The 15,598-nt window shown below is 40.6% G+C and overlaps 1 protein-coding gene across 2 annotated transcripts in view; it reads right to left on the reverse strand.

The window, feature by feature from the left end:
• Positions 1-15,598, reverse strand: part of cacna2d2a (calcium channel, voltage-dependent, alpha 2/delta subunit 2a) — a 126,695-nt gene that overhangs the window by 33,514 nt on the left and 77,583 nt on the right. Inside the window, exons 5-8 of one of the 2 annotated variants that reach the window (XM_026346890.1) lie at positions 15,254-15,298; positions 11,131-11,269; positions 1,009-1,140; positions 742-799 (exon numbers count right to left, since the gene is read on the reverse strand). In XM_026346890.1, coding sequence (XP_026202675.1) covers positions 742-799; positions 1,009-1,140; positions 11,131-11,269; positions 15,254-15,298 — 374 coding nt within the window. The remainder of the gene's footprint in view (positions 1-741; positions 800-1,008; positions 1,141-11,130; positions 11,270-15,253; positions 15,299-15,598) is intronic. The other variant, XM_026346891.1, reaches the window with a different exon arrangement.

Here is a 15,598-nt window from a genome sequence, read left to right on the forward strand (position 1 = left end):
CAAGACACAAATTAACAATTTTTGCTAGTACACACTCAAATCACATCATAACAGTTTGTCACAACTTTAAGACAGCGTGACAGCAGTGCTGCTGACAGCGCAGGTGTTGCACTGACAAGTTAAATTTCTGCAGTTTTCTGTGATTTTACTTTGCCGCTGATGGTGTTTGTAGCGTTTGGAGGCTGTTCGCTCTGAGCTACTCGTAACGCTCAGCTGAACTCAGCTGGTGCCCAACACATTCTGTCCAAAACTCACCTGGACCGCAACGATGAACTTTCACATATTCATCCATATTTCAAATTATCTTTGACATATAACAATTGTATGTATATAGTTACTTGAATTGTATCTGTTTTGACTACAATACAAACATAAACCAAATTCCTCAATCAGTGAGTTTATAGCTCAGTAAATACTGTCAATGCTTGGTGGTTTGTATCATAGTCCATACTAGAAGACTTCTAAGCAGCATCATTCAGTAGTGCAGCACATCAAGGGTTAAATGGCAATACCACTGTCACTGTTTTTCACTATTAATGCCTCTAAGGAGTCCAAATGGGCCAATTTAATACACAAATGGCTCTGAAAATTGCTTCAGCGTTCAAATGTTATGAGAAAAATGGACACTCTTTTCATATGCTGACTAAAAGGTCCAGTAGGCATTGATAATTGAAGAAATGAAATAAAACTACACTGATATTATGCCTGTGGATAGAGGCTCTCTATAAAGATGACTCTTACCATGGTCTTCTGCGGACATCGTACAGGTCAATCTTGTTTGGTGCCCTCCACGGAGTGGCTGCAGAGAGCAAGAAAGTCAGTTACTGCCAATAGTGCGCTGTACGATATTTCAGATCAGATTGGATCAAAGTAATCATAATTTCCTTCGGTCAATCGAGTTACCACTACAGTCATCTGATAAGAGATTGGCAGATGTTCCGCAGCCAAGAAGCCCCGAGGTCAAATTTAGACTTTATCTTTCCGTGACTTAAGGCAACTGTTGAGTACCTGGGTAGTATCGTGTCACTCCTGTGGCACTGCCGAACACCTGCCAGCGCAGAGAGCTGTCCTCCCGACGGTTTTCAATGAAGACCCTCTCCAGTGCCTGTGTCCAGTTTAACTCATTTAGGATGACTGGGGCTGAAGGGAAACACACAAACAAAAAATACAGTAAGTACCCATATTACAGAAGTTTTCAAAACAAGAAGTTTTGAGCTTAAGCAGACTTTCACCTAGATTCTAATGTCCCCATGGACTTAAAAGTTTTTGTGATTTCAGCTGCAAGAGGACACAATTTATCCAAATGTCTGGTAAACAGCACAGAATATGCTCCCGGTTATATAGAGTGAAAAAACAGAGAAATGCAAATAAGCTTCTGATTATGTGTCATAGTCCCTTAAAGTATGCATTAAAAAAAGAAATAAAGTCATTTAAAATACAGGCAGTGAAAATAGTTTTTTTTAATCCAATTTACACCTAGAGTTTTGTATTAGTGATTTTTGTGCACCTGTTTTTTCAATATTCAAATAAACAGATAATTACCCTTATTTCTTAATAAGAAACCTCAAGGAAGGAGCCATAAATACAGTGCAACCAAACTGTAAAAGGCTGTTTTCTCTGTACCCTGAAGATCGGCTCTCCTTGCTAAGCAACCTTGCCTGTGCCAGCAGCAGTAAGTTGAGCACATAAAAATGGATATATGCGGCGAGCTCAGCCGGCGGTAGCCGTCCGAGCAGGGCATCGGTTCAATCTGGGCGATCTGTGAAGGGTGCACAGGAGGAATCTCAGATGACCTTGAAGGAGGTCATATGTCACTCGCAGCATGTGACGGCGGAAGGAAGTCCTGAATTTTTTAGAGGAGAGTTGAAGAGGAGGATGTCTGCTCTTGTAAAATGTAAGCAGTTCTGAAGTGGATTTATGTTTGTGTTTATCATCTAGTCAACACGAAGTGGAACACACCAACAATGGTTCAACCGCATCAGCATCAGCATCAGCATCAACGTGTAACTCGCTTCCTTTCAGCATCTATCTCCCATGATATGGTATTTACACTTTTCTTATTTACTTTTTCACTTTTCCAGATGATGTTTTCTTATTTCCAGCCTTACAACACTAGACAACAGGCACCCCCGACACACATACACATAAACCAAAATCTTTTCAGTCTGTGTTTAATAATTAAGCTTAAGTCAGAAGATGGGGAGCGCAATCAGAGGTTTAATAGCCACCTGATTAAAGAGGAAACAAGACGAGGGGCTGAGCTGAGGAGAACTTCACTCGCTTCTTTGATTTAATTACGCAGCCATCCGAAGATAGATAAGCTTCTGAGCAGACAAGTCCAGTTTCCTCAACCCCAGTCGTTTGAATTTCACTCAAATAAATGATCTTTATCCATTTTCCCCATGCTTTTCAATTGCTGCCCAGTTTTTTGATAAGCTGTCAGTTTAGAGGAAAGAAATACCACACCAAGCGTCCTCCATCTGCCGCTCACCTGCTTCACTGCGAGCGGAAAGCTTCTTAATAATCACATTCACGCTGACATTACCCCAAAAAACACAGGATAGTTTTCATTCTTTCAATTGGTCGCTGCACTTTGCCAAACCCTCACCAAAACCGTGGCTCCAAACAAAAGGTAAGTTGCATTACAGTTTAGCATCCTGTAAAATAAATGCACACAAACACACACTCACACAAGTACTACAGAAGCACTAAGTAGTGTCTGGAGGATACGAATATATGAAAGCCAAATTGCTGCCATCACCAAGGGGAGCTCCTCAACATGTTTTTCTCAAAATTCATAGACATAAACACAAAGGAAGAATGGAGGAGGATAGAAGCAGCCCTACAGATGGGAATAAACATAAAAACCCAGAGAGAGAGGGGGAGGACAATTGATGGAAAGCAACACAGAAATTAACACGAATGAGTGGCTGCTTTCACAGCTCGAAAAAGGCAATTTCTCACCCATGGGGGAAAAAGAACGGGGGGCACAAAACAAACTTCAATTCACTGCTAAATTGAAAATGGCAGATTTTAAGGCACGGCTAAGGTCAAAGAATTGATTATCTGAGGTTTTCATATTTTCTAACAAATGTCAGATCACCTTTGCTCTTTGTGTGTAGTCGGTGAACAACCAGCTTCAACAGCAGCACGCTGTTAATCACTGTTTGTTATCTGAAGTTATGATAACCGAGGCGTCACCATCATTCTAGCACAATTAGAAATCAAAACAGCGTCATGTTAAAGAGCCCATATCCCACTGGTGAAAATGTACAGTCCAGCTGCTCCGAAGAACTCGAAAGACTGAACTGCAGAGAGAAATTATTGAGACTCTCAGTATCTCTGCTATGCTGATCATGAGTGTCCAAACTATATTTTCCTGATGTTAGTGAGATTATCAAGGAGCCAGACCACGCATTTCAATTTAATCTGAGTTCTGTGGTCAAAGAATCATCTGATTATAAAGTGTAAAAGTATTATCCTTTAAGCATGAGCTATCACGGCAGGTAGCTGCAGCGGCAGCGTGTGTCCTCTGAAGTCCTGGGTACTCTTATCTGGAGAGCCACTGGGTCTGTAATGATAGCTGTCCCAGAAAGGCCAAGGGCAAAGCGACATCCTGCAACCTCTGTTTAAAACTAGCACCATCTCACCTACCTTGACTAACATCAAGGTATTAGCTATACTCCACCTATACAAGACGGATTATCAGGCACATCGATCTCAGGGTCTGCACACATACAAATTCAACTGCTGCGATGTGCTGAAGCCACGCATTTATCTGCTGCACCGGAGTCACGTGGAGGTGGTTAGAGTGAAGGACTGAGGGACAAAATGCAGGACTGAGACACCACAGTTCATGTCTGTGGTTAGGTTTAAAAAAAAATGTTAAAATGTAAATCTGTTATATATACATTTAATTTCTAAGAGACACTGTTTTCATTGTTTTCACCCGACAAAATGCAAATCAAGTGTTTCAATCAAGGGTAATAAAACAGACCGAAGAGCATGTGTGTTTATGCTGCCAGCTGAAACCAAACCAGACAGAGACACAGCCACCGCCAGTCCAACACTGCAAACACACACCCACACACACACACACACACACGCACACTGAAACACACACATCTGCAGGTGATCTCTGCAGAAAAATGGGCACATCAGAGATAAGAGAACACAGCAAACTAATTCTCTTTGATTTATTTAGTCAGGATATGTCGTGACTTCTCTGGACAGTTGAGAAAAAGACAGATTTCCCCTGGGGGGGGGAAATATGCGCACACAGGCAGACGGGGGGCCTCCGGGTGCCGGGCTGGGCACATCTTTCACGTGAAATGCGCCTTTCTCTGATATCTTTAAAAGGTAATTCATCAGTGCGCCGCTCCCCTGACATTTAGAGCACCCTTGGTTTTGCCCCTTTATAGAGCAAGACTGCACACCAAGTAGAGAAACAATTATGAGTGGGATTTATGGAGCATCTCTGCGTGAGATCATTCCTCAACCCTCCCACCACCTCTATACTATAACTCCACCCCCCCTCAAGCCCTCATACACACATTATTCACAGTGATATACTTGTGATAAGGAGCTATTCCAACAGATATGCGCCTTACGTCCTGTATTCATTTGTTATAGAAATGGGTGCATGCATTTACTGTACACAAAAAAAAAAAACGAAGCTAAGTTGCCTGAAAGATATCATAGTGGAACACAAGTGGTCCCTCATAAGAAATCTATAATGGTAATGGAGCTAAAGCTATTAACTGATTCCCTTTGAAGAGTCATAACCATTATCACTGTAATTCCTTTAAAGCGTTTTTATATTGGACTTTTTAAACGGGGTGACTACAGAAAGTGTGATGGTGTCGTTCAGTTACTTACTTTGACATGTGGGTGACATTACTTGAGCAGACAGGTACTGTAGCACTGTGACATGCACACACAACTCCACTTGAATCTTCGTTATTAACCAGAAAAAAAAAGTATTTTCCTAAAGATCTAGTGCATTATAAAGGGAGGTGCTGAATGTTTAGGTGATGCTGTATATAAAGATACTAGTTAACACAGCTTATTGTACACTTACAATCAAACTTTGGCTGTGATGTCAAATATCAACTCCAACGAAGAGAGCAGCATCAAAATAGTTTTTTGAGAAATGTTTCTTCTCTTTCAGCCTAAAAACATTGAAGGTAAATAGAAGTTTGTTTGTGATGCTCACAGCTTTGAATGGTGGCATTTTTCAAAGTTCAGCAGCAGCAGTTTCTCAGTTATGCTGAATAATTTCAAGACGTCACTGTGAAATAGCAAAAGGTAAGTGAGAATTTATCTTTTAACTGTAAAACAAGCAGTTTGATAAACCGATATTTCGGCACCACAGCATCTCATGTAGCACTTTCCTACGTCTCTCCGAGTTGTCAACCCGATTCCTTTTACACCTCCCCGCCTTCTCTCTCGTGCTTCCTCTCCGTCTCTCCTTTCCTCTTCCTTCAGGGCTGCTTTGTGGCCTGCTGAGTGTTAGAGACCGAACCTTAAAACCTTTCATCCTGCAGACGAAATTGCAGAAACGTGAACTGGCAGCAGTTCACACATCCACAAACTAGAACAAAGTCTAAGCCTTCATAGGGAAAATAATGTGTCTTTTGCAGCTTTGGTTGTGAAAAATACAATTCAGAAGATACTGTACAACCTAATCTGTATTCTTTGCTGTTTACTTTACAAAGCAGTCTATAAGAATGTATTTGACACCGCAACAGCTGCTTTAATGAATTTGAACAAAAAATTAATGTGAAGGATTCAAACTGTTTCGTATGTGAGTGAGTGAATTTGTCATTGAAAAAGAGCTAATCTCCGAGGGTAATGGGAGAGCTGCAGGTAAATGGAAATTTCTCTGAGCAGGAACAATTATTCAATATAGTGAATAAGACAGAAAGGAGAGATTTTACCACACCTCCAGAGTGCGCCTCCAAATAATGTTTCCAATTAAAGAAGAGCAGTAAATAACAAACACAAAAAAATGTAATTTGTGAGCCTGGTGGTGAGTGAAGTAGACTTTGCTGTGCTGACTGTTCTAATTAGTGTGCAAGTACATGATAGTGCCCCTTCAGTGGGTACACACTATAGGGGCTGGATGGGTGAGGGGCAGGGAGAGGAAGATGGAGTCTGTAAAATGACAGAAATATAGCCTGCAGTGTTTATACTGTCTTTCTTCTCCTTTGGTTTAACTTTAAATCCCATTTCCCTTATCCCCCTCTCTCCATCGCTTTCCATCTTTTTTTTCTCCACTTTCTCTCTTTTCGTTTCTCCCCCCCCTTTCATAAATCACTTTTGCTTTTTTTCCACGCATTTAAATCTGGTTTGATGTTGAGAGGGGCTGAGTTGATCTCCAATGTGGCGTGAGTTGGTTGACAGGGAAGCTTCCTCCACCGGAAGGAACTTGGGGCATGTGAAACGAACACAGGCCGGCAAGTGCACAAGCTCACACATACGCAGGCGTTCGCAAAGAGGGAATTTTACATTGAGCTGAAGAAAAATCTCCAAATTCACAGCTTATGATACTAAGATGACAAATGTATCACATAATTATTTAAATTCTAAGGCAATAGGACATAATAAAGTGGGAACATTCACTAAATGGAGCAACAGCATACGAAATCATTAAGTAACAAAGCACAAGTCTCATCACTCTCATTATTTCTTTCCTTTCCTTTTGTGAACAGACCTGAGTATGTCTGTCATAAGTCGCCTTTGTCACTCCTGTACCAGCCGAGCTGAATTCATTCATTTTAAACAAGACGAGAGACATCAGAGGTAGTTTCAGTCAAATGAAACCCTGCAGATGCAAATCTTTGTCTTCTATTCAAATCTCATACGGCAATGCATCGGCACTCTATCTGCGGTATCTGTTGCACTCAATTTTCCATTGCACATTACATACACCCCGTACAATTTGCTCTTTACAAAAGTGAATTGAATGATTTTTGCAGGGAGCTTCCCAGAGGGGTCCAGCCGCAGACCCGAGACTGCTGTAGCAAAAGGGAAGCTAGCAGAGAGTGCTATGTAGTGATTTGGGGATTTTAGTGATTTTGTAATTAGTTAAACATTAGTTTAATGTGATGAAATGGTATACTTTAGAAAATTCACTATATATAAGAAATAAGTAATATATAACATAAAAAAATCTGACAGGCAGGTGTGTAGGGCAGCGATGATGTGTGTAAACCTTTTTTAAGATGCAAATAATAATAATAATATTATATAAATCATATTATTATTATCTAATATTTCCCAAAGTGCTTTAATTTTGATTTATCTGAATTCTTTTTATGTGCTATGTTCTTTACTATGTTAATACAAACACATGTAGAATATTGATGCCTACCATATCCACCCAAAAAGGTTTATGTAAAACTTGTAGCCTAATTGGTATCAGGGGACTGTATCATGATTGGGTATAAAAGGTGCATTCAGGGTTAGCATTAGGTAGGAAAATATTGCACTTTGAGCAGACAGGTACTGTAGCAAAATTGTGACAATTAGAATCCTCAGTTCATAAAAGCTTAAATAGTGTCATTAAAGTAAAGGTGCTGTAATGCAGTGTCTAGACTCTAGATTTGCAAAAAGCAACTAATTCAGATCTTCTCTTTGAAATTTTGTAAGATAAATAAAGGTTCAAGCTAATGAACAAGTTGTGGAACTTTTCTGGAAATGAGGTTTGTAAATGCAACCTAAGACTGATTCAATCTGTCTTTGTATCCTCTGTTTACCCAATTAACCAGCTAGATTCTACTGAATCTACAAAATAGTCACCAATAGCCATTTTCATCCTTATTCCTCAGTGATTATTTTAAAGATTATACTCCCAGAGCAATTATATAGCAAATCCCTGCCTCTTCTTCACAATTTCTGTAACATTCACTGCGAGAATACAACCTGTTTTTCGCTGAACGACACCACCCACATCAATTTATTCCTCTGTGGCTGTGTTGCAATGGCCATTCTGTAATATGCAACGATAATTAGAAAAAAACTGTATGAATGTTTGACCTAAGCTAATTAGAAAGTTTGCAGACTTGGCAGCAGGAATCAGCAGTGGGATAATGAATCATAAAATGGTTCATTACTGCGCTCAGGGAACACTCTCAATCTCAATAAACGGACATGGGGCCTAGCAGACAAATCAAACCAGGACGCACACATCGCCTCATTTAGCTGTTGAAAGGATCACAATAAAAAAAAAAAAGATTTTTTTCTTGAAATCGTTTCTATTATTAAAGTGTCTCTTCTCTTTTGCTCTGCTCTCACCCTCTTTCCGTTCTATCTTTCCCTGTATTTGAGTCTCTCTCTCTCAGTTCATCTCCAAGGGCACCCATTTTGATGTGACTGACAATTCAAGCTGCCATTTTCTGAAAAACAGTTCGTGCATTAACAATGTGCAAAAATCAAAGCTACTCCAAATACATAAAGCAAGTGCGCTAATAGACTGCACTTGAGAATTTCACAGTAACTGTGATGGTGTAACTGGATTGTGCTCCATTCTTCCTACAGTTTTCTTTTTTCTGCTTTTCCCGGGGCCTCCCCCTGAGGAACGAGTGCTGAACGTACCCACTCACACTGCCTCTCTTCTGCTAATCTCAAACCCACAGAAATACTGTAGATCCAGACCTCTCCAGACCCAGAGGACACCAATCCACCCACATTAGTTTCCTTAGACATCCTCTCTATGGCACCCTGCAGGCTCCCACTGGTTAAGACCAGAGCACAACGTCAAATACAAATAACGAACCGCTTCCACCATCTCTGTAAAGCAAACGCAACTCCCATGACACGAGTCTGATGCAAGTTAAAGCTACTAATGAGCTAAAACTGTACTCCACACTGTAATGTTGTCCAAATGTTGAGTGTGTAAACCTGCATATAGTGCACTTAAAGATCATGGTCGTGCTGCTCCAGCAGTTAACAGTTATTATTCACTATTTGGAAAAGGCTATTGTCATTCTTCTCAAAAGCATGGTGTTCTAGTAGCAGCTTCATGCCAGGACTGGGCTACAGTAAACTTACTTTAAACTTGTAGTCTTCAGTCAGAACTGATGCTTAATCACCTAAGGGAATTGGTTTTCTTCTGCAACCACAAAATATGTCCTACAACTTTTTTCCACATATAAAGTTGTAATCCAGGAGATGGGTAAACAGATTTTGATGTGTACAAACAGGTGAACATTTAAATCCCATTACATATCCGAAAATTTGCAATGGAATGGCATTTTCTAATTTCTACATTTGTGCCTGAAATGTTTGGTTTAGTGGCAAAGCATCTTTCTGAAATGCTGTACATTTGGGCAACGACATGTTTTCCAACACTGTTTATTCATCACCAGTGACTAAAACACTGTTCAGAATGGAGTTGGCACAAAATCTGCAGTTGGCAATCTCAGCACAGCAGACCACGCAATGGGAACTAACTAAACAACATCAACGGTAAACATTAAAAAAAAAAAAAAAAAAAAAAAAGGAAAACTAATTCCATGCACTGTACCACTCTACTTTTCTAGTCTCCACCAGGCTCAATCAAGAGCCCTTTATTCTCTGACTCATAGCTTCAGACAGGGGAGCCAGAGCTGGCACAAAATGGCTCTGGGAACAATGTGCAGGCCTGATTGCTCTTTTGTGAGTTAGCTCTGGCCTTTGACATCTCCTCCTGAACCAAGTGTGTCTAATTCTGACAAGATTTGTCTGGAGACACAGCTGGAAGGCATTGTTACAGACAGGTGCCATATACTGCCTGTTCAACAAAGACGGTGAAGAGCTAGACAATAACAGAAAGGAAAAAAAAATCCACAGTGAAAATGGCTGACTGTCTGCACATGCTGGGTTTTTTTTTTAGTCTTTAAAGAGGTAGGGGGAGGGCATCTAAAAGGTTAGAGGTGGATAACAGAGGGAACATGCCAAGCAAAATCAGAGTGCTGAATTGTACATGTGTTCCCTTTTGTCCATTTGGCAGCTGCACACTAAGGAGGGTGTTATGTCCGCAGGCGAGTGGGGTGCCAGGCATGAAGGCAGGGTCCATGAATTAGGAGAGGGGCAGACCCACTCAGAAGAAAAAGAAACAGCAGTATAAGGCTGGTGTGAGATACCGTCTGTCATCCAAAATCATGTTAGTGTGCTAAAGTGCTGGGTGATATAAAAGGGAGGGAGAGACTGTGCGAAAGAGAGAAAGAGAGGAAGAAGAAATCAATTCAAAACAGAAGACTATCCACAACCCAGCTGGATGCATGAAAATCAGGAGGAGATGCCTTGTTACGCCTGTAAAACATGTCTCTGTATATATAGAAGCTCGTGATCTTATCACTTTCATCATCGTATCTAAAGACACTAAGACAAAAGGTTTATTCTATAGATTCTTAACAGGTCCCCAGGTATTAACAGGTATTATCTCTTGGTAAGTATTCATATTTCAAAACCCCCATGTTATTTTCATCTACAAAACTTTCCAGGTGCCATGCTGCACTCTGAGGTGTTTCTAGAAATGCAGACTCAAATCTCATGGTTAACCCCACCCATCATATAATCTGAACTTGACCATTACCTGGAGGGTGGCATTAGCTTGTTGGCTAAACTCTTGGGATATGAGATGTGTTTTATGATAAAATCGTTTTCAAAAGAGCATGGTTGAGGGCTATTGTATTAATTTCTCCATCATCCTCCACCATAGGATCAACAGACGTGAGGGAGGTGTGGGTGACGGCATTGAATCAAATCCCTGAATGATTTTCTTAAATCCCTCTGCAAAGACACTAAGTGCAGTCTGATGTAATCTCAACTGAGGGCAAACTATCACTGTTCATGACTGAAAATGCTGCTTGTGGTTCTTCATTTTTTGTCTGTAATACCTTTAGATGAAGAAATATTCAGTTAATAATCCATCCATGCACATCTTAGGACACATATTGGAATGAATATCGCAAAAGTCTTCAGGCAACTCTGCAGCAGTTAGAATATGTAATATTTTCACTGTAATAGTGGTTGATGCAGTGCATGAAACTAATGGCGCAGGGTGTAAATTGTTGAGCGTCACTCACTCAGTTACCTTCAATCACCAAAACATTAATAAAGGACAAAGTATTGCTGTTTACTTACATCCTTTGTATATGTCTGTAGGAATCTGGACAGCACTGGACGAGTAGTTGACCTTGTTCTTAAAATTGGGATCATCCACAAACTCCAGTTCCAAAGAGGTTGAGCTCTCCAGAGGGTTCTCCTCCTCTCCATCCTCTGTCTGCAAACGCACACACACACACGCACACACACACACAAATCTGCGTGAGCATACAAATAAAAACGAGTGGATAGAAGAACGGGGAAGACATGCAAATACAGTGCCGCATTCTGTCACCTCCCATATTGTGGCTTTTCAGCACCCATCTGTGGCTCTGGTACAGTATATTGTCTCTCCGTCTGACTCACCCATAAAGTCACACAGCATTTGGAGAGTGTCGAGCATAAAAATAGCAAATATTCTGCCTTTTGTCTGCCTTCAGATTTAGCTGGTTCTAGTCTCTTCCTCTCATCAGAGAGCGGAGAGCAGACACCAAACAGAGACTCTCATTAGAACCCGAGATGACTATCACAGACACGTTGCCATACAACATAAAACTAACTAGAATTAGCAACCAACACCACTTAATCGCTGTTTAGTCTCCCAACCATTCAAACGTTAGTATATTTCAAAGCTAATTTGTTTTTTCAGCGTTTCAATCTCACTCATTGTACGTGATGAAAAAGCCTGACACACGTATTGCATTAGGAAAGTTTTAGATATCAAAGAAAGGCAAAAGATAAAACAGCTAAACTGACATTTGAGGTTTTTATCTTGATAAGTTATCAATAGAGAACAATCTGTGCCTGTTCCCACCAGACGGAGTGATTGTGGGATGTGGAGAAATGGCAGTGAGACCTCGCTTTCCGACGGAGTTTATGAGCTCGTTCTTGATCTGATTTCACTGCTTAGCGTTCTTGTTAAATATATTCTTAGAAAACAGCATGTATGTGAAGTCAACACTCTAAAATGTATAAGGCTGAGTCACGGCTGACTCTTTGTTAACTAAACATAATTTAATTAATGTGCGCTTATGCACCCGGCTCTTTGATACACTGCCATACAGAAGTAGCCCTCAGCACAGTCTGGCATCATGCATCTATCATTCTTCCTTTATTAGTCATCCTTCATTAGCCTTCATTTATTGAATATTTGTAAAACAAAACTCATATCTCTGATCATTTCTCACGCTTTCTGAGTGCTAAAAAGAAAAACATTACTTCAAAATAAATCTTTTGAGTGCCGCAAATGTGTGACTGCATTACGCAGATTTCCTTTTAATAAAGCAGCATGGGTTAATGGGATCTGACATGATATAAACTGTTTGTTTTTTGGAGAAATTAAATCAAAACCCCATGTCCACGGCAGAAATTGATTGATGGGCCAACTCTAATTGACTATTAAAATGCAATTACAAGCTGTTGGTGGGACAAGCTGCGGGATAGTTGTGCAGAAGTCCCACTGAAAGTCAACATAAACAATTTATTGTTAGATACCAGCCCAGTAGAAATCTCTTATTTATACAACATCACAGTACAGAACATGACCAGAAGAAAATCTATCAGGATAAAAATACACCTGATATTCAACACATACATAAATATAAATGTAAATAAATCAGGGAGTATTTTAGAGGTTAAAGGTTACTTATGTGAGATCAAATAAATATTCCTATCCTGTAAAATATTTCTATTTCAGTTTCCCTTAAAGAACATTTTTACATCTTTATGTACTAGATGGTAAATTCATAGAAATGGTTACTTGAACTACTTTCAGTCTGGGACCTTGATGGCTGCTGCTTGTTTTCTCTGATCCCTCATGTGAGATTGAGGCGCTAATGTGATCTTATCTTGTTCCAATTCAATTTAGATTTTTTTTTTTTTTTTCATTTCTTCATTTATATAAGTTTGGAAAAACAGGGAAAGACACTTCAGGTCAAATCTGCTTTTAGTCTCATAATAAAATAACACTGCTCCACAGGTAAAAACACTCAAGATGAAATAATTCAGAAAGTGGTGAAATGTAGCAACAATACATTAGTCTGTTCTCTACAAATGAACAGACTTTGCGATTCCACAGGTTGAGTATTCATTAGTGGTAAACCTGATTAGGTAAGGGATTTTGGCTTTTCAAAAGCACTAACTGTGAGGTTGAGGTGTTTGTTTATCACTCAGTCTGACACTAATTCTGTCAGTGTCAGGCAGTCAGGAGGTTTTTTTTTTTCCTTCAGAAGAGCCCAATCATAATTAACGAAGGCAGCGTCTAATTAGGAGCTGAATAAATCCATGCAGGAAAGACTGATTGGTTCATTTTCTTCAACCATCCACCACCTGTTTTGCTCGATTCATTACCCAATTTGTTAATTTTATCTCCCAGTTCTCGAGGTTTAATTAAAGGCTGAAGAGGCCAGAGATGACATTTTAAAGATTCTTTCATTCCTGCGTTCAGCCAACGAAGGCTAACCTGAAACCTGCCACAAGCTCGCGTGTGTGTGTGTTTACCAGAAAGATCGCAGCACTGAGTGAGATATAGAACAGCTGGTAAATAACTTAAACACTCACTGGCCACCACACCACACGCAATGTAACTCAATCTAATGCATCAGCTCTGTCATCAATTCTACTTTTACCAGCTCAATTTTCTTTTCTCATGTCGTATTTTAACTGTCAGAGAGGTGATAATTTACTATGCGTTTATTATCGAGGTTATAGTGGGTGGTGGAGTCGTACTGGAGTGTGAATTGCAATAAAAGGTGTTTCTATTGTTTTGGCCTATGTAAACAGAATGGTCAAGACATTAGCAGCGCCGCTTGATGAGATGCACTTCAGTACGACGCCACCTCCCATTATAACCTCTACAATAAATACACATTTAGGCACCAGTCTAATACTAAAAACCTCAGATGGAAGGACGAAGCTGACCCGAACATCAGACATATGCGGTTATGGTTAAATTCTCACATTACACTTTTATAACAAGAGTACAGCGACAAGAGGAGAGATTAACAGGGTATAGAGGACAGGACAGGGAACAGAGGAGACAAGGCCTGATAATAATAATAATAATAATAATAATAACAACAATAATAACAATAATAATAATAATCATCATCATCATCATCATCATCACGTACCTTTCTCAAAACAAATTAACATATACATACACTCCAGCATTAGGATTATTTACTGAGTACGATAAATCCAGATTCAGATATGGGAGTAGTGATGTGCTACTGTTGCTATTGGTTGCAGGGATGAGGATTGACCTTTGCCTGACCTCTGCCACTGTCTTTGGGTGGTTGTAAGGTTGGTAAAGTGGGGGTCAGTGGTGTATCACTGGCTCGGCCTCAGTGTGCCGTGTTAATGATGACCGATGTTCTCCAATTAGATGTGCTGACAGGCCCTAAAGCGCTGTGTCATTAATCACAGGAGTGGCAAACGAAAAAAGAAAATCACACTATGATTTATTGCTCTTCCACCTCCCTTTCTGATTCTCTTCCCATCTTTTTGTGCTTTGGTGATCTAGGGGGTATTCTTGCATTCCTTCTTGAACCTTAATCAATCAGCAGGCAGGGGCTCTGAGTTTGACCTATCCTGCGAAAGGAACTGGAGGCTGCAGTCAGTGTGGTGGCACGGTGAAATCTGTAACTTGCAAAGCTTTGTGCATCCAGTCTGCGAACCCTAACCCTTTCTTTGAAATGAACTTATACTTCTCTATGAAAGACATGCATGGTGGAAACGGCGTCCTGGTGTCTGAATGTGTGGTACAACTCGTGTGTTGTGTGAGAAAAGTCTATGACAAACTCGCAGCTTAGGTCTGAAGTTAACACGTTTAGGGTGCGGGTGGGAAGGAGAAATCTCTGGAAATTAGTCTGGGGGAGGACAGCCGAAGTTTGCTGTCACATGCACGTCAGCCTGCCCCTGCTCTGTCACACCAACTCACCATAAAGCAGTGTCACCTCACTAACATACACAGACAGCCCAGGGGACTGCGACCGGAGGAAGACGGGGCATCAACATCAAGGAGTCCAGGAGGAAGGGGAGGGAAGGGTGCGGATGCAGGAAAAGGGTGGCAAGGGTGGTAGGTGGGAGCGGCTAGGATTCAGGGTTTACGGCAGGCAGACGGGGGCGGGGGGGAGCGGGAAGCAGTCCATACTGTACTCACATAGTCTGAATCCGCTTTGGAATCGTAGTATGAAATGGCATTCTCCTGTGCAGAAAAGAAAAGTAAAAAGACAGATGATGAGAGAAGATATAGCGGTGCCTATATCAGCCCAGACTCCTCGTGGTGGTAAGCTAGAGAGAGTCATGGTTATATTCAATCACACTGTTCAGCATGAGAATATAATCAGCATCACAGAACACAGGAGGAGTAGTGTGATGTGGAATGATAGTCATGAGAAGGAGAGCAGATAAGATACTGAAGGATGCAATGCATCTGGGCAATGGTACTGTTAATAAGATGCGATGTACGTGGCACATGTTCCAACTTGTGTTTACAACACCGTAA

This window comes from Anabas testudineus, chromosome 5, assembly GCF_900324465.2.
Source record: "Anabas testudineus chromosome 5, fAnaTes1.2, whole genome shotgun sequence".
Classification (NCBI taxonomy): Eukaryota; Metazoa; Chordata; class Actinopteri; order Anabantiformes; family Anabantidae; genus Anabas; species Anabas testudineus.